Genomic DNA, 18,928 nt, shown 5'->3' on the forward strand with positions numbered 1-18,928 from the left:
CTATACTGGTGCTGGGGCAGGGACCACAGTTACACCAGTGGTAGCATAGCTCAAGAGATGTAGTAGGGGAATTTTTAAAGCAGATATTGTCCAGATACTTTATGCAAAAACTATTGGAAACTTGCAGTTGTATCAAAACTGCTCTGAAGGTGGAGGAAATGTTCATGAGAGCAGCAGCTGACGACGATGACACAAGGGCATTAACCCCATGAGACTACAAAAGGTTTATAGTATGTCAGATACACAATCCAAATGATTCTGGCACTGTATATTTATATATATATGTATATTCAGAAAATGCTCTCTTTTGAGCTTTCCACACATATTTCATTCTGTTGCTGATTTGTCAATTTGCCCCCAGACCTCTTAGTGTCCCTCTTGAGTTGGCCTTTAAGAGGTTGGAGACTACCATCCTCCTGTGGAAACACTGATCCTCGGATCAGTGCCTGCTCCTGACAGAATGGCTGAGGTTAGGAATTGGCTTTAGGGAATCACGGGCACGGCCCCATGTCCTGTGACACTGGGCATTGTTACATCAAGGTGCTTTGTATTGTATATTTTCGGAGAATTCTGGTAGTTTGGGCACTGGACCATTAGATTCTCCAACAGGGGAGCCGTGCTTCAATTCCATTTTTAACTAGCGTTCAACCTCGAGCTCCTCCTGGAGGGCAAGTTTTGCCAGGATTTATTTGTGGGAGAAAAAAAAAGGACCCGGCAGTTCTTTCCCAACCTGTTGAAGTTCAGCTTCGGGACCAAGGAGAAGCAATCAGATGCCTGGTGGCCGACCTCCTCCCTCTGCCCCGTTAATGGAGAGAATCTCTGAAAAATGGTTGGTTAAAAAATTCAGCTGCTTTTTTTGGGAAAAAGAATGGACGATGTTGAAAAAGTTGCAGGTTTTACTTTGGCCTGTGTGGGGCACTGCAGCCTTTCAAATTAATCACCTACAAATTTGTCTTTAAAAATATAATGAAGCCCATAGATCACCAAGTACAGATTTACAGAATTAAAAACCTAAATCAAAGATGCTAATATCTTTGCCTAATAGATACTCAATGTTACTATAAATGTTTTGATTTTCGTTTAGGATCCTTTAGTAAATGTACATCCTTGCAATCATGTTCTTTAAGTATGTAGTGTTGTCAGTAGCTTTATTTATGTCAGCCAGATGTCATTGTACCTCGAGAATTACTGGACCAGAAACTTAACCCTTGAGGGGTAGAAGTGTCTCTTTTTAAAAAAAAATCAGTTGATTAACACGTTTGGGGTGAAATTTGTTCAAATAGTGAACAGGAATTTCACCCGAACATGTTCACCAATTTATAATAAATAGAGCACAAAAGAATTCCTATTCCTTAGTGTCCTGGTTGTTTCATCTGAGTTATTTGTGTGGACTTCCAGTATATTCAGTAAAGCAATGAGAAAAAAAGCTTGCTCAATGCTGTTTGAAGCCTCAGCTTAACATGAGACGACACTTTGGGACAAAATGGACTCAGAGGTGATGTTAGGAGGGAACATGGCCCACGAGAAGATCCTTTCTGCCTTCTCCTGCTCCCTATAGCTTCATACAGTGCAGAAAGTTAGTGAATCGGAGGTTGGAACTGGGCCTCAGAACTAGTTAACTCCAAAGGTGCTCAGAACTAGTTAACTCCAAAGGTGCCCAGTTGACTCCAAAGATTTTTTACTTCTTTAAAAAGGTGCTGCCACTGTAATGGTTATTTTTCAGGCGGGTTGGGTTCCTGGAATAGCCTGGTCTGAATCCTCCCATATTGGGTGAGGTGGTCATTTGCATAGTGGAAAACTTTGTATTGCCTGCAGCATGAATATTTGTAGTGCAGCTTCCAAATAGTCCTTAGTTTGTGTTAAAAAAATGATAAAAATGTGTTGTGATAGGGACAATCACATCATTGCAACACCTGTCACAGAATTGTACCCTTCCTGCACAACATGTTGAAAATCATTCTGTCACAGTACAGCCTCAAGTTGTTTTTTTATCACATAGAAAACCCTGCTGCTCCTTATTTTTACGGGCTGGGTTAATTCAATGTCCTAATAATTACTGTTCATGCAAAACATTTCTAATTACATTTTTGCTTTTTCCCCATTTTTTCCTTTCTTCCCTAGTGTTTACTTCCACCGAGGCATATCCATAGGCTCAGGATAGCTACAAGGGTAAGGATGATGCTTTTTCCTTCTTCCTCTTCTTTGTTTTCCCCATGTACCCCTATAGAAATCTTCTGTCTCCACCAAGTGCCTGTGGGTGACGGGATGTGCCTTTCTTTCCATTCAGGCTTCCGTAGGAAAGCTCTCCAACCAGCAGCCCAGTCAATTGCTGGTTCACCCACCCCAAACATTACAGGCGAATAGTGTCAGACAGCCTTCTGACTGTGAAGCACGGTTGTTCTTTTACTGCAGGGCTCTGAGTCACACTGAGCAATATGTCATTAAAGGAGACACCTCATGAGCAAAGGTCTTTCCAGTTGAAACCAAATATCGAAAATAAGTTTTGTCCAGTCTCAGTCTGATAATTGCAAACACCAATTAGTATTTCAATTCTACTGAAACCTTTAGCAACTTTTTTTTTTGCAGTTTATGGAAAAATCATTTTACATTTCAGTAAATAAATGTCATAAGAATTCAAAACAGGTCGAAGGTTTACAGTCTTTGTGGACACATTGGTCTAGAAATTACACTGTGTAACACTAGCATCTGAACACTTAACACGAAGTAATTACGTAACCGGGTTACTGGCTCTATTAAAATAACAAATTCCATACAAATGCATTAAGTGCTCACAAACCAATAGCACTGTATATCATTTCAAGGCCATTTTTCAGTAAAAATGATTTACTTCTTACTTTAATTTCTTCAATATTCACAAATGGCAGGAATACATAATAAAGGTAAATTCACTTATCGCACTCTCCCAGCAGAGAGCTACACTCAAAGGGAGCAGAGTATCGGTGCTGCAGTGTTATAGTCCTATCTCTGACCTGCGCTCCTTTGAGCACAGGCCCCTGCTGGGAGCATGTGATCACTGAAATGATCCTAATATATTGCACTTGATAAATTTACAAGCTAACCTTGAAAATAGCAAATTATTAAATATTTAATAAATTACACATACAATAAATTAACTGGCCTTTAACTAGTTTTGAATTGTTCCTTGTGCAATTAATTACTGTTGCAGGCAGGATGTTAAATAACCTTTTCCATTGCAATTCTTTGTGTCATTTGCATTCACACTGCCAGAGCCGAAAATTAATGAGATCCATCTTCTGCTTCTTGGATGGATCAATTATTGTTGATTTTCTTGTTTAAAAAGGTGTGGCTGCTGCACTGAGTATTTTTCAGGCGGGTTGGGTTCCTGGAATAGCCTGGTCTGAATCCCGGAATACCACTGTATTGGACGAGGCAGTCATTTGCACATTGTATTGCCTGCAGCATGAGTATTTGCAGTGCAGCTTCCAAACATTTCTTGGTTTGTGTTAAAACTATGGTAACACTTTGTAGTGATAGAGGCAGTCGTATAATTGCAACACCTGTCACCGCACCATATCCTCCTCCTCTGCCCAAACACAGTAACAATACATTAAAAGTCACACTATCACGAAACAGCCTTAGTTTATGGGGGCCGGCCACTTTCAATTAACAGTAACCACTTAAAGGTAGTCAGTAGCTTCCTTGAGCCTCTCTACCTCTCAGAGTTTGAACTGGTGAGTTGCTTAGTCGTTCAGGTGAAGACATGAATGTGATGAGGAGATCAAGCATAAAATGAGGTAAGAAGAAAGCTGAGGATTTGTTAAAAGGCCCAAACACTGAAAGATAACTTTTGTCTCTCTCAGGTTCTTGACTCCTTTACCAAAGTCATGATCTACCCAACTGCTTTCACGTCCTTTCCATATTCTGAGTGAAATTATCAAATCTTTCCTTCCAAGAGTGAGAGTCAATAAATGGCCATGAAAACAACAACAACTTGCATTTATATAGCGCCTTTACCGGAGTAAAACGCCCCAAGGCGCTTCACAGGAGCATTAGCAAAAGAAATTTGACACCGAGCTACGTAAGGAGATAAGGTGACCAAAACCTTGGTCAAAGAGGTAGGTTTTAAGCAGTGTCTTAAAGAAGGAGAGAGAGGTAGGGAAGCGGAGAGGTTTAGGGAGGGAATTCCAGAGCTGAGGGCCGAGGCAGCTGAAGGCACGGCTGCCAACGGTGGAGCAATTAAAATTGGGGATGTGCAAGAGGCTAGAATTGGAGGAGCGCAGAGATGTTGGAGGGTTTTAGGGTCGGAGGAGGTCACAGAGATAGGAAGGGACTTGAAAACAAGGACTTGAAGAGATTGGAAAACAAGGATGAGAATTTTAAAAATCGAGACATTGCTGGACCGGGAGCCAGTGTAGGTCAGCGAGCACAGGGGATGATGGGTGAATGGGACTTGGTGCAAGTTAGGATAAGGGTTTTGGATGAGCTCAAGTTTATGGAGGGTGGGAGATGGGAAGCCAGCCAGGACAGCATTGGAATTGTCAAGTCTGGAGGTAACAAAGGCATGGTTGAGGGTTTTAGCAACACGTCAGTCTTATGCAATGTATTTAGTGTGCATTAATGAGCGCATCTATTTTTATATCGCAATGTTTGTACAAATGCAATAGCTTTTGAAAGTGAAAATATTAAAAATGCAAAATACAGTTTCTGAGATAATGGAGTTACTATTGAATATATACATTTTAATATCTTATTTATTGATATATTCAGAGCTTTGATACTGATTGTATTGCATATCTTTGAACAAAAGTACCAGGATTATCAAATTCAAGTACTCTGATCACATCTGGTGTTCTAGAATAATCAGTGCTGAATTAAGCAATGACTTAATTTGCAGATTACTGAATTAATCAATACACTGGAATTAATTATTTTTCTTAATAATTGATGCTTCACCATGCTGCGTTAAAGGTCAGCCCATAGAATACAGACATAATAACCTGGAATTTACACTAAAATATTGTCATAGGAACACAACATGTTCGTATGAAATGACTTTGTTAGTGTTAAATAGGTTAACAGTGCTGTTAAAATATCAGACAAAGCAATATTTGTATGATAATATCGCAAAGTATAGTTTACAGGCTTAGCTTTCTGAATTTAAATGAATTACATTTGAATTCATATAGTTTGATTTGGTGCCATTGCCAACTGTCTGAATCCATAAATTTAGCTGGACGTGCATGAAAGTGAAATCAGAAAAATGAGTCCACGGCCCATAATGTTTATCATACAAGAAAAGTGAAGAAAGATTCTGGTTTGACTTCCCTGGTATTTTACTCGTTTTTAAGTCTATTTTATATATTAATTGTGTCATTTTGTTGTGCAATTTGCCATAGAAGTGACACGATATGTGTGTTTTTGATAAGTGTAATCTCTACCCCTTGGATTTGATTAATTGAAAACCAGCAAAAAAAACTCTCAACCTTTACGTGGTTCTGTTTGAACGTCTTAGTCACATGACTTGCCGTTCACTGTGTCAAATTCTCTCTTGTATAAAACGCTTATTGTAATTGTCCTTCAGTTACAACACATTTCAGGGCCTTTCGCGTTAACCCTGGTTTTGGGTTTTATCTTATACAATGTTGCTGGGCTACAGCAATGCTCAGCATCAGTTCTTGGTCGGTTGCTAGGAATGGATGAATACTATGTAGCAGCCTGAGCTGCCCCACTTCAGAGTGAACTTTGTAATGTGAAACCTTTTCATTGGAGCCTGCCATTGATGAACTGTGCATATCTCTGGACTATAGGGGACATCATTGTGACTATATGATAGCACACGACACTACTTCCTATTTTATGGCTCCATAATCTACATTTACATGTCTACAGCAGCGTCGGTCCTGAGGACTTTGGGTCGGTACCTGAAATGACTGGAGTCACTCTGCTAACAAGTGTTCGACGGATCACTGCTCCATTTTGTTCACCAACTGTAAGGGGGATGGAGTAACAGAGTAAGGAAGTCTTGCTGCAATTATACAGAGCTTTGATGAGACCACATCTGGAGTATTGTGTACAGTTTTGGTCTCCTTACCTAAGGAAGGATATACTTGCCTTAGAGGCGGTGCAACGAAGGTTCACTAGATTGATTCCTGTGATTAGAGGGTTGTCCTATGAGGAGAGATTGAATAAAATGGGCCTATATTCTCTCATTCTTCTAAACTCCAGAGATGATCTTATTGAAACGTATAAAATTCTTAGAGGGTTTGACAGGGTAGATGCTGAGAGGCTGTTTCCCCTGCTGGAGAATCTAGAACAAGGGGGCATGGTCTCAGGATAAGAGGTCGGCCATTTTGGACTGAGCTGAGAAGGAATTTCTTCACTCAGAGTGTGGTGAATCTTTGGAATTCTCTGCCCCAGAGGGCTGTGGATGCTCAGTTATTGAGTATATTCAAGGTTGAGAGCGATAGATTTTTGGACTCTAAGGGAATCAAGGGGTATGGGGATCGGGCGGGAAAGTGGAGTTGAGGTAGAAGATCAGCCATGATCTTATTGAATAGCAGAGCAGGCTCGAGGGGCCATATGGCCTACTTCTTCTCCTACTTCCTATGTTCTTATATTCTTTAATACTGTAAAACTGGATCAAAGCAAATGTTTGCAAAATTCACAAACCCATTCGAGGGAAGTGCAGTGGCCCGGGTCTCCCAGCCACTTGCTCCATTGAATGTTGGCCATATCCCAAATCCCAGAGTCATTTTAATAATCAGGCCAGGCTACCTACACCTGTAGACATTCTGCACGGGTGCCATCCTGATAAGGTCCTGGCAGGGTACCACTCCAATGCAGGGAGCTAGAGGCCCTTAAAGGGCCACAGATTTTCCTCACAGAGAAACAAAGTGCCTCCATTTAAAAGATAATCAATCCCCCCAACCCGGTCTCAATTACATTCACCTTTTACCATTTCTGGTGACTTTGCTAAGCCCACAAAGGAACCAACATCTGCTCTCAGCAGGTGTGGCTTCTATAGGCCTCGTAAGGGCATACTGGCTAGAATTCCTGGGCTGGCATAGGAGCACCCCCAAAGCTGGCAGTGGACTTAGGGAGGCAGGTGGAAGACTTGCCTGTTCCCCTCCCCCAACCGGAATTTAGGCCGCTGCTTACCCGGTATAGAAACCTGCTGAATCTGGATTTTACTGCAAATTTCTGGCACCCCAATGGGTGAAATGCCCGAGTTGTGTACTCTCCCTCACCAGCAATTTCAGCCCCTGTACCTTTTTTGTGTGACTTTAGGCTGGTCCCCTGTTGTAGCACAGGCGGTGCAGTGGAAATCAGTGATCATAGTGGCCACTTTGAAATTAGAGAGCCCCCCTCTACCGTGTGCACAGAAATAATCTGCTTGCAACCTTGAAAATAAAGTTGGCTGCTTTGTGTCTGTTTATATTTACAGAATCAGCCAAAGTGCAGTCCACAACAGTCCATCACACCCATCGAAAATGAATGCTAGTCAATAAAAACACTCATAGATTAAAGCAAAACACCAAACCAAAAGGTCAAATAGGAAACAGAAGTGGACTTAAAGCATAATACAAACCTGAAATCAGAGCTTCTCAGTAAACTTTCCATCTTTACTATATTTTATGGCTGCCTGCCAAAAAAATGCCAAAAATAACATTGATGGGTTTTTTTTGTTTAGAAGAGATGCAGGAAGACAAGATTATGACCTACAAATGTTGTTACTTTAGCAGCTGTGCAGTGTTACCCTGAGTACCAAACTTAGACCATTTCTCAAAGCCAATGATGGCAGCAGAAAGAAGTAAAAAAAAAGCCTGGAAATGCTGAAAATCTGAAATAAAAACAGAAATGTTGGATTTAAGCAGCGGGTTCATCAGCACATGAAATACTTACGGGTTATACCCTTTATCAGAACCTCCATAAATCTGAGTAAATGCCAGTATCTGAAAAAGCTCTAGGTTGATGGACCTGCTGTGTAGTTTCAGCATTTTCTGGTTTTTATCTGAGTAAAATGTGTGAGTTTGTCACATTTTTTAGCTAACAAATATTGTTGGTGAGCAGCTTTTAAATTTAAAGTGCTTGTTAAGATGAGACTTCACATCCCTTCCTGAGCTCTCTGCGCCACCCATGGACAACTGGCTCGCAGGCTTACACCAATGTAACGCTGAAACTAGACTAGGAGAGGTGTACCAAAGGCCTTGTACACTCGCTCGGAAAGTATACGGCCGCTGTATACTTCCAACTGGCACGGCTCACAGATTGCCTAGCTGAGATCAGGAACGTTTAAATCATGTCCAAATTCCTTATACGTGCTTTCAGTGAGTCAGGAGCACAAAGTGAGATAATTAGCTCTAAGGTGTGATGGGGATCCTGGGCCTGAGGCCTACTTCTCAGTATTCCAGGCACGTCTTTCATAACTATTTCTATGAAAACCGTCTTTTTAAGAAAGCTTGAAAGTATCTTTTCTTGTGAAACAAATGTGGTGAACTCACATCTTTGATAGCACATGAATAGCCATCAATGAGTAATGTCAGGCTTTGTAAACAGGAGTTCTTTAAGTAGCACTTTATACACCTGTCTTGTCCAACTGTATTTGAAATGATGTCAGTCTGATACTACGAAGTTAGTTCATTCCTTTTTGTGCATAATTAGTGGAGAATTTGATCAAGAATCAAATTTTTCTGATTTCTGTGGCTGCATGAAAAATGGTTCACTGTTTACAACTAGATATAGATGCGACTGAGTCTGATTCAGATGAGTTAACAGAGTGTTTATGCGAGAAGAGGAATCAAGGCAGATATTTCTTTTTGACCTTACAGACTTGTTTGGCCTCTTCTGTTACACAAGCACTGTATTATCCTTTACCTTGCTAAATAAAAAAAAATCTATATAAAGTAACAAAGATTTCAAAGTATTAAACTCACTCAAAACTGGTTATCATTGTAATGATTGCATGTTATGCTGCAGTCATACAGTCATCTCACTGATGCAAAGTAAGTGACAGTAAAGGGTAGAATTCACTATTGCACTGTTCTGGTGTGAGTGCTCAATGTGCTTGTATTAAGTTCCTCTTTGTATCATTTTAATGCCGGTGTTAACCCATTTTGGTGCAGGTACGAAACAGTGTAATCCTGGTTTCCACCCTTTACTTTTGTGTCAATGTGCAGCTGAAACTGTTTTGCATCATTGTGAATGTGGCAATCGGCCACATATCCAGAATGGGATAATTCTGGAGCATCTTCCAGTAGGAAGAGGGCAAACAGGGCGGGGAAGAGGGCAAACCAAGGAAACACCCATTTCAGAGACCCCCTCATTTCAGAGACCCCTCCCATTTTAGAGACTGCCCTCGATTGCTGAGACTCCCCGAATGCTGAGCCCCACCTTGACTCCTGACTCTCCAGCCCCCTCCAGACTGCACTCCATGCGGTCGTGGCTCTGCAGGTGAAGTCACCAAGCTGGAGGCTTCTCTAACAACAGCCGGTGACGTCACAGAGCGGGGTGGGGAGGGGTGCGCTGTGGTGGGAAATTTAAATCGCTGATCTCCCCGGCTGCTGGAGGCAGCGCTCAAGGGAGGAACCCCCGATTCCGGGAAACTCCCGGTCATTCCGGTAGGGTTGGGAACCCTATCTTCCAGAGATAAATATCAGAGCGAATTTGGGACCAGTGTCAGGTCCACCCTCTCAGCCTGGGATGGTGGGCGATGTGAGAAGATGACCAGAAAAGTAAGAAAAGATAAAATCAAAACCATATTTTTTGTGGGGAGTATGCATGACCTTTAACCCTCTGCGGAGACCGAATGGAAATCTTATTTAAATCAAACAGAGTGGGTAACCCTGTGAAACAAGCCACTGATGCACTGACATGCTGCATCACCGACTATTGGGTCATAGAAGGGTAAATTTTATAAGGCCCTACTCCCGGTATGGAACCTGTCTGTACGGGAGTACGGGTCTGAGATAAAGCCGTAAACACCATAGGACTATAACACTGTAGGGCTTATTCTGGGACTCGTGTTACCATTCAGCACCTGGAGCCTCACCTGTAAAATTGACCTCCACAATGCATGCTTCACCATGTTGTTGGGGAACATGTGATATTTTTTAAAAAGCAATGGTTAGATTCTACCAGCACAGTTTAATCTTAAACAGAGATCTGTTACAGCTTTAGGTGTTGATCAGAGTACAAATGCGACATGAGGGCCTGGATTTGACTGTAACATTCAATGAGGCATCTGTGAAGTCCATTTCAATGAAGTCATTGAAACGCTTTGCCTAACTTGTTAAGCAAATGCACTGTTCATTGTATGTAAGAAACAACTATTTGTAACTGTGTATCAGAATTATTTTTTAAATAAAATCTTTTTTGAAACATCGTGTTGAATGAAATATTATCTAAAGAATTTACACGTGATAATGTTATTGCTGCAGAACAGTTTTTTATTTAGAGATGTCACAGTTGAGAACAGATGTCACTATGAAAAAATCAGTGTGCAATTCAGTATAATTTGCAATGTACATTATTATTTACAACAAGAACTTGCATTTACATAGCGCTTTTAACGAAGGAAAACGTCCCAAGACGCTTCACAGGACTGTTATCAGACAAAAACTGACACCGAACCAAAGGAGATATTAGGACAGATGACTAAACGTTTGGTCAAAGAGGTAGGTTTTAAGGAGCGTCTTAAAGGTGGAGAGAGACTTAGGGAGGGAGTTCCGAGCTTAGGATCTAGACGGCTAAGGCACGGCCGCCAATAGTGGGGTGAAGGAAGTGGGGGGTGCACCGTGGCCAGAGTGGGAGGAACACAGAGTTCCCGGAGGGTTGTAGGGATGGAGAAGGTTACAGAGATAGAGAGGGCCGAGGCCATGGAGGGATTTGAACATGAGGATGAGAATTTTTAAATCGAGGCGTTAGTGTACCGGGACATGAGTGAACGGCACTTGGTGCCTATATTTATACAATAGAACTGTTATTTTGAAGAGAAAATATGATGAGGTCATAGGACAGAACCTATATCTTAACTCAAGAGTGCTGACTTTACAGCACAGAAATAGGTCATTCGGCCAAACAATAATAATTTGCATTTATATAGCGCCTTTAACATAGTAAAACGTCCCAAGGTGCATCACAGGAACATTATCAAACAAAATTTGACACCAAGCCACATATGGAGATATTAGGACAGGTGACCAAAAGCTTGGTTAAATAGATAGGTTTCATGGAGCAGCTTAGAGGAGAAAGAGGTAGTGAGGCAGAGAGGTTTAAGGAAGGAATTCCAGAGGTTAGGGCCTAGGCAGCTGAAGGCACGGCCGCCAATGGTGGAGCGATGAACATCGGGGATGCGCAAGAGGCAAGAATTGGAGGAGTGAAGAGATCTCGGAGGTAGGGCTGGAGGAGGTTACAGGGATAGGGAGGGGTGACACCATGGAGGGACTTAAAATCAAGGATGATAATTTTAAAATCAAGGCGTTCCCAGACTGGGAGCCAATGTAGGTCAGCGAGCACAGGGGTGATGGGTGAATGGGACTTGGTGCAAGTTAGGATACGGGCCGGTGTTTATCCTCCACACAAGCCTCCTCCCATCTTACTTCATCTAACCCTATCCATACATCCTTCTATTCCTTTCTCCCTCATGTACTTCCTCAACAACTCATTTGTAGTCAGACAACCTTTGGACTATAATTTGTGCCCATTAAGCCATAAAGACCATCTCCAGGAATTTCCTTGTGAGTTTTCCTGATCAACTGCTGTAACTTTGGTAGAAACCCCATATGTAGAGAGAGGTGGTATGGTGCTGTATTAATGTGTTTTTTTTTCTATTTTGCTCACTGCAAGAGCCCACAAATAGAAAAGAGGTGACTGACTAATTAAACTGTTATTGGTGATGGTGGTTGAGGAAGGACTGCTAGCCACGTCACCGGGGGGAGAACGTGGGTCATCTTCAAATAGTTCCATGGGATCTATAATATCCACTGAACCACCAGAACAAGCAGATGGGGTGTCAGTTTAATGTCTCATCCACAGAGTAGTACTTCCAATAATGCACCACTCCCTCTGTACTGATGCTCTTGGTAAGGAGCTTGAAGCAACAGCCTTCTGACATCAGACAAGAGTAGTATCAACAGAGCCAAGCTGACACACAACTATATATAGTTGGCATAGTATTAAACTCATAATGTAGACCCCACCGCTCACTCTTTATTTTATCTGCGTGATTTACACGGGTCACTTCCTTAGTGGTTTACTTTTCATAATCAGCCATGTTCCCACTCATGTCCTGTATGTTTGTTGTCCTGGATTCGTTCCAGACACATACAGGCTAATCAATAACATGGATCTCCACACACATCTGCAATGTCTTTCCTGAGTCCTGACCATCAGTTCTTAACTTATAGAAGGTGCTTTGTTCATCTCATTTCATTTATGAAAAATAGCTGGCATCACATTGCAGCACACAGGTGAGAGTCAGTAACAGGTTTACAGCCTCACAGGTGCAAAAGAACAATGAACTTCTGAGGTCAGAGGAGATATATTACAAGAAAATGATCTGCACATTCTTTATAAATATGTGATGTGTATAAAGATATCATTTTCAGATATTAGATGAAGGATAATAGATTAAATCTACTATACTTGATGCAATAATTAAACCTCAGGATTCTGATATCATCACAAATGACAAGAGCAAAGCTTGAGTATTTTTCAAGGCTGGAACTTCCTGATTCAATTAGTGCCTATAATCCTGCTTTTGGCAGTTTTTCTAGTCTTTGGAATTAATACCAGCAGCACTTTATTTCTTACTAAATTTCATTTTTTTGATAATATATTGAGGTTGAGGGTTATGTGGATAAGTACAACTGGAGACGACTCAATCAATCATGTGGAACGTGATCATCCCTGAGTTACTGTGACCATGGAAATGTCATGCCAAGTGAGACAACTGGACCAGGATGTATAATGTGGGATGTGAGGTTAGGTGGATATTCTGGACCTTTGCTTGATTTAGCTTTGGAGTGGGGAAATAGAAAAACTTTGCAGAGTCTTTGCACAGGAAATGAGTTGGATTGAGCAGAGTCCAGGATAGAATGGATTGTACAGGCAGAATTGTCAACATTAAACCAATCCTAAGTGTGAGACTTTCAATCACAGGCCCCACACCTGAGGTGTCCATTTGTGACAAAAACATAAACATAGCTAAACATGGAAAGCAGCATCTGTCAATGGGCCATTGAGGACACTCAAGTGACATTATGTATTCTTCCCTTGTCCTTTTCTGTATTTCTCCTTTTCTCTACACAGCCTGCCTGGATGGAATTTCACGTTTTTCGTCTTGCTTTCCTTTTTGGGAGCTAGTAGATACTAAGAGAGAGCAATGGAGCTAGGATTATCTCAGTTTATGTACTGAACTATTGGGGAGTGATTTTTTTTTTGTGCGTGTCTGTGAGAAGACAAACCCATTTTAAATTATTGTGTCCTCTTTCCCTGGTGCTGCCACGTCATTCACCAACTACAGAGACAGCCCTGGAGCTGTGTGAGAAGAGCCTGAGGCTTCAGCCTCAGGTTGTCCTCCCTTTGAGGATGTACCTGGCTTGCACTCAGTGCTTCCCACATTGGCACAGCTCTATGGGGAATTATGCATACAAACCCATGTCTAAACACTCTGCGGCATTACACATAGGTGCGTCAATGTGTCACCCCCTCTTTATGCCATTTCTCCAGGGTTTCCGCCAGTTCTACACCAAAGTTACAGTGAGAAATGGGAAGAGCCATCATGGAAATTCTACACCTACGGGTGATCCTATGATACAGACATCGGTCATGGTAGACCTGAAGCTGTACAGAATTGTATGGCTGTAGTTCCACTGTCAAGCTCGTAGGTAACTGTGCTGCCTACTGTGGATCTGAGCCATTCAGAGCACAATCGTCCAAGGTTCATTTTCTGGTCTGTGCTAAATTAGCTGATCTCAGTCAGGTAGCAGCAAGAGTGCTACAATTGGGCTCAATAGCCCTTGACTAGGGAAAGAAACTAAATCAGTTAGAGTTTCCACTGCTGATTGCTCACCCTTGCTGGAGAGTGCACATGCATGGATGTTGGTGGGAACAGAAATAGCTTGGCAGTGATGTCTCTCACAGTTAACCTGCTGTCATTTGCTGTCCAAGGTCACACATTTAGCCCATTGTGCCTGTACCAGCTCTCTGCAAGAACTATCTATTTAGTCCCATTCCACTGCCCTTTCTCCACAAAGAAAGAACTTTCAGTCACATAGCAACTTTCACATCCTCAGGACATTTTTAAGTGCTTCACAACAAATTAATTACTTTTGAAGGGTAGTCACTGTTGTAATGTAGGCAAACGTGGCAGCCAATTTGCTCACAGCAAGATCCCACTAACAGCAATGAGGTAAATGAGTAGTTAATCTGTTTTTGTTGGTGTTGGTTGAGGGATAAATATTGTCGTGGACACTAGGAAAGATCCCTGCTCTTCTTCAAATAGTACTATGGGATCTTTTACCATCTGAATAGATTGATATTGTCATGGTTGAATGTCGCATCTGAAAGCTGGCACCTCCGACAATGCAGCACTCCCTCAGATTTCAAGGTGCATGTACTAAAACTGAGCCAAACCCTTCTCCATTTTTCTGTTTCACAAATTTATCCAAATTCTTTTTAAAATCTAGTATGGATTCTGCTTCCAACATTGTTTCTGGTGGGGAATCCCACGTCCCTAAATGCCCTTTGTTTAAAAAAAAATCCGAACCACTCCCTTTAGTTTTTAGTGATGATCTTGAATTTACGTCCTCCAGTTACTGACTCACCGACCAGTGGAAATAGTTTCCCCCTGTTTATCTTACCAAAACCCTTCATAAATTTGAACACCTCTATTAGATGTCTTAACCTTTTCTGTTCTAATGAAAAAAACCTCTAGTCTCTCCTCATAACTAAAATCTTTCATTCCTGGTATCATCTTACTGAATCTCTTCTGTACGCTTTCCATGGCCTTGACATCCTTCCTAAAATAGGGAACTCACAACTGGACACAATGGCTGCAAAAATATGCAAACTCAGTCACTTACTGTAACAATAGTGGAAAGTTTTGTGGGGGGTGGGGGGGTTCCTCTGCACTGGTCAGTTACACTTTAGCCCCATTGGATTATCTGGGTCATGGCAGTTCTGTAAAGTGGTCAGGTGCCATGTAAGGTGGATTTCTGAGGAAGGTGGCACTGCAACCCAAAGATGACAACACTTCTTTTGCTGCATCTCCCTCCCCAGCACCTTCAAGGCTCTCTCTGTGTAAAGGGATCAGTCCCTCCTGAGCTGGATGGATATTCCAGAATTAAGGACATATGATTTTCCAGGCTGTGCTCCCTGAGAGCAAAGTTCTGCATCGCAGAACCAGCCCTCATATCTTCAATTGTTAATGGTACCATGTGGTTATTAGACAGAGGTACAAGACAGGACAAATCACATTCATCCTGTGCTCCCTCCGGCCAGGGATCCATCCCTCAGCTCCTGTTCTAACCACACGTTTCCAGTAAGGGTCTGTTTCTGTTAATGAGCGCCTCAATTAAAGTCCGTAGCCTAAGTAGACAGGCCAATGTTCATGCTGTCAGTCAACACTGCAGCAAACACAGAGCAGCATGAAAGTGAAGTGATGCAGATAACTCCTGAATCAAATTTGCATTTATCTAGGGCACACAATATATGAGAGAACAAACTTTTGGCTGTGATTGGTTACCTGGACTCCTGCCCTCAGGAAATTGTACGGTATGTGACAGAGTCATGGCCTGTTATGTGAACAGGTGAGTGGGGCACCTTTAAGGGAGTGTTGCAAAATAGGGTGGGGACACATTCTGAAACGTAAGCCCTTCAAAGCATTTCTTCCTTTTTCTTTTCATACTGATCATTGAGATTATTGTGAATCTTTGGAATTCTTTACCCCAGAGGGCTGTGGATGCTGAGTCATTGAATATATTCAAGGCTGAGATGGATAGATTCTTGGACTCTAGGGGAATCAAGGGATATGGGGATCGGGCAGGAAAGTCATAGAGTCATAGAGCACGGATAGAGGCCCTTCGGCCCATCGTGTCCGCGCCGGCCATCAAGCCCTGTCTACTCTAATCCCATATTCCAGCATTTGGTCCGTAGCCTTGTATGCTATGGCATTTCAAGTGCTCATCCAAATGCTTCTTGAATGTTGTGAGGGTTCCTGCCTCCACAACCCTTTCAGGCAGTGAGTTCCAGACTCCAACCACCCTCTGGGTGAAAAAGTTCTTTCTCAAATCCCCTCTAAACCTCCCGCCTTTTACCTTGAATCTATGTCTCCTTGTTATAGAACCCTCAACTAAGGGAAAAAGCTCCTTAGTATCTATCCTATCTGTGCCCCTCATAATTTTGTACACCTCAATCATGTCCCCCCTCAGCCTCCTCTGCTCCAAGGAAAACAAACCCAATCTTCCCAGTCTCTCTTCATAGCTGAAGCGCTCCAGCCCTGGTAACATCCTGGTGAATCTCCTCTGCACCCTCTCCAAAGCGATCACATCCTTCCTGTAGTGTGGCGACCAGAACTGCACACAGTACTCCAGCTGTGGCCTAACCAGTGTTTTATACAGCTCCATCATAACCTCCTTGCCCTTATATTCTATGCCTCGGCTAATAAAGGCAAGTATCCCATATGCCTTCTTTACCACCTTATCTACCTGTTCCGCCGCCTTCAGGGATCTGTGAACTTGCACACCAAGATCCCTCTGACCCTCTGTCTTGCCTAGGGTCCTCCCATTCATTGTGTATTCCCTTGCCTTGTTAGTCCCTCCAAAGTGCATCACCTCGCACTTTTCCGGGTTAAATTCCATTTGCCACTGTTCCGCCCATCTGACCAACCCATCTATATCGTCCTGCAGACTGAGGCTATCCTCCTCGCTATTTACCACCCTACCAATTTTTGTATCATCAGCAAACTTACTGATCATACCTTTTACATTCATATCCAAGTCATTAATGTAGACCACAAACAGCAAGGGACCCAGCACCGATCCCTGTGGTACCCCACTGGCCACAGGCTGCCAGTCACAAAAACAACCTTCGACCATCACCCTCTGCCTTCTGCCACTAAGCCAGTTTTGTATCCAAAGTGCCAAGGCACCCTGGATTCCATGGGCTCGTACCTTCTTGACCAGTCTCCTGTGGGGGACTTTATCGAAAGTGGAGTTAAGGTCGAAGATCGACGATGATCTGATTGAATGGCGAAGCAGGCTTGAGAGGCTTTATAGCTGACTCCTGCTCCTATTTCTTATGTTCTTATGTTCTAATTGTTTATGTCAAGTGTTTATGTAGCATAGGGATGGAAAATTTAATTCCTGTTTCCCTGCAGTTTTTGCTTTAGTGCTTCAACATGTTGCCAAATTGAAATTTATTTGCTGACCTTCCTCCCTTTGGCTCATTGTTTCCCTTTACTACTTCTGTGAATAACACAATCCTGTAATTAACCATGCTTCACCTGTCCCTGTCTTTACAATGTGCTATTATGACCCATACCTCCTTGAACATCCTTAAGCTGCTGACTCATAATAGGATACAGTTCCACAGGTGAGAGCATCTCTCCAGTACACCAGACAAGATCACTACTTTTTGATATGAAAATTGTAAAGGAAAAGGAACAGCCAATGTTAACATGTTAATGGTTCTTAAGTGGGAAAAAAAGCCAATTTCAACAAGATAAAAGAAGAAACTTTTTGAAATGTGTTCTTGGGATGTAGGTAATGCCGTCCCTAGTTGTCTTGAGATGTTAGAAAAAAAAAAGTTTTGCATTTATATAGTGCCTTTCATGACCTCAGAACGGCCCAAAGCGCTTTACAACCAATGAAGAATTTTTTTTGAAGTGTAGTCACTGTTGTAATGTAGGAAATGCGGCAGCCAATTTGCACACAGCAAGCTCCCACAAACAGCAATGAGGTAATGACCAGATAAATCTTTTTTTCAGTGATGTTGATTAAGGGTTGAATATTGGCCAGGTCACTGGGGAGAACTCCCCTGCTCTTCTTCGAATAGTGCCAAGGGATCTTTTATGTCCACGTGAGAGGGCAGTTGGGGGTCTCGGTCTAACGTCTCATTCAAAGGATAGAATCTCCAATAGTGCAGCACTCCCTTAGTATTGCCCTGAAATATCAGCCTAGATTATGTGCTCAAGTCTCTGGAGTGGGACTTGAATCCATAACCTTCTGACTCAGAGACAAGAGTGCTATCATTGAGCCAAAGACTGACGCCTTTTCTCTCTCTCCATCCCACAACACAGAGGACTTATACGAAATAGCCATAGAGATAGAAAGTTGGTGATGAGCATATTGGAGAAGTTGAGTCTTTAGGTTACAAAAGTATGAATAAAGATTTCAATAGTTGGAGGGATGAGGTGGGGTGGAGGTGTGAGATATTGTGGAGGTGAAAGTAAGCAGCCTTGGTGATGGATAGAATACAGGGTTTGATGTCTCCTCAGGATTGAAAAGGCTAGAAGATTGTGCACTGACTGAGTGAGCAGCTGGGGAGGGAGGAATGGAATCAGGGGCAAGACGGCAGCGCTCTTGGCAGAAGTCAAGTAAGATGGTTTCGGTCTTCATAATGTTCGATTGGAGAAAACCACTAATTCTGAGTGGCAAATGGACACAAAACAGCTAGGACTATATCTTTTACCCAGAAAGGGGCCTGCTCTCAGCAGACATAGGTTCCACTGGGGCTATCAGGGATGTTTTGGATGGAATTCCCAGGAAGCCTGTGAATACTCCCAAAGTGCTGGAGCAACAGAATTGGGGCAGGCGCTCACGTCCCCGGACGGTAATCTCCTGTCAATAGATAAATGGGACGGAAAGCCAGTAGATCTGGGTCCAGCCCCAAATTGTAGCCCTCCCCCACCAGTCCTAATGGCCGAATTGCGCTGTTTGGATTCACA

At 42.5% G+C, this 18,928-nt stretch overlaps 1 protein-coding gene across 1 annotated transcript in view; it reads left to right on the forward strand.

Annotated features, from left to right (window-relative positions):
• LOC137301044 (uncharacterized) overlaps positions 1-10,359 on the forward strand; it is a 36,984-nt gene extending 26,625 nt beyond the window's left edge. Inside the window, exons 9-10 of the mRNA XM_067970421.1 lie at positions 2,122-2,169; positions 3,843-10,359. Coding sequence (XP_067826522.1) covers positions 2,122-2,150 — 29 coding nt within the window. The 3' untranslated portion in view covers positions 2,151-2,169; positions 3,843-10,359. The remainder of the gene's footprint in view (positions 1-2,121; positions 2,170-3,842) is intronic.
• Positions 10,360-18,928: the final 8,569 nt, after the last annotated feature.

This window comes from Heptranchias perlo, chromosome 32, assembly GCF_035084215.1.
Source record: "Heptranchias perlo isolate sHepPer1 chromosome 32, sHepPer1.hap1, whole genome shotgun sequence".
Taxonomy (NCBI): Eukaryota; Metazoa; Chordata; class Chondrichthyes; order Hexanchiformes; family Hexanchidae; genus Heptranchias; species Heptranchias perlo.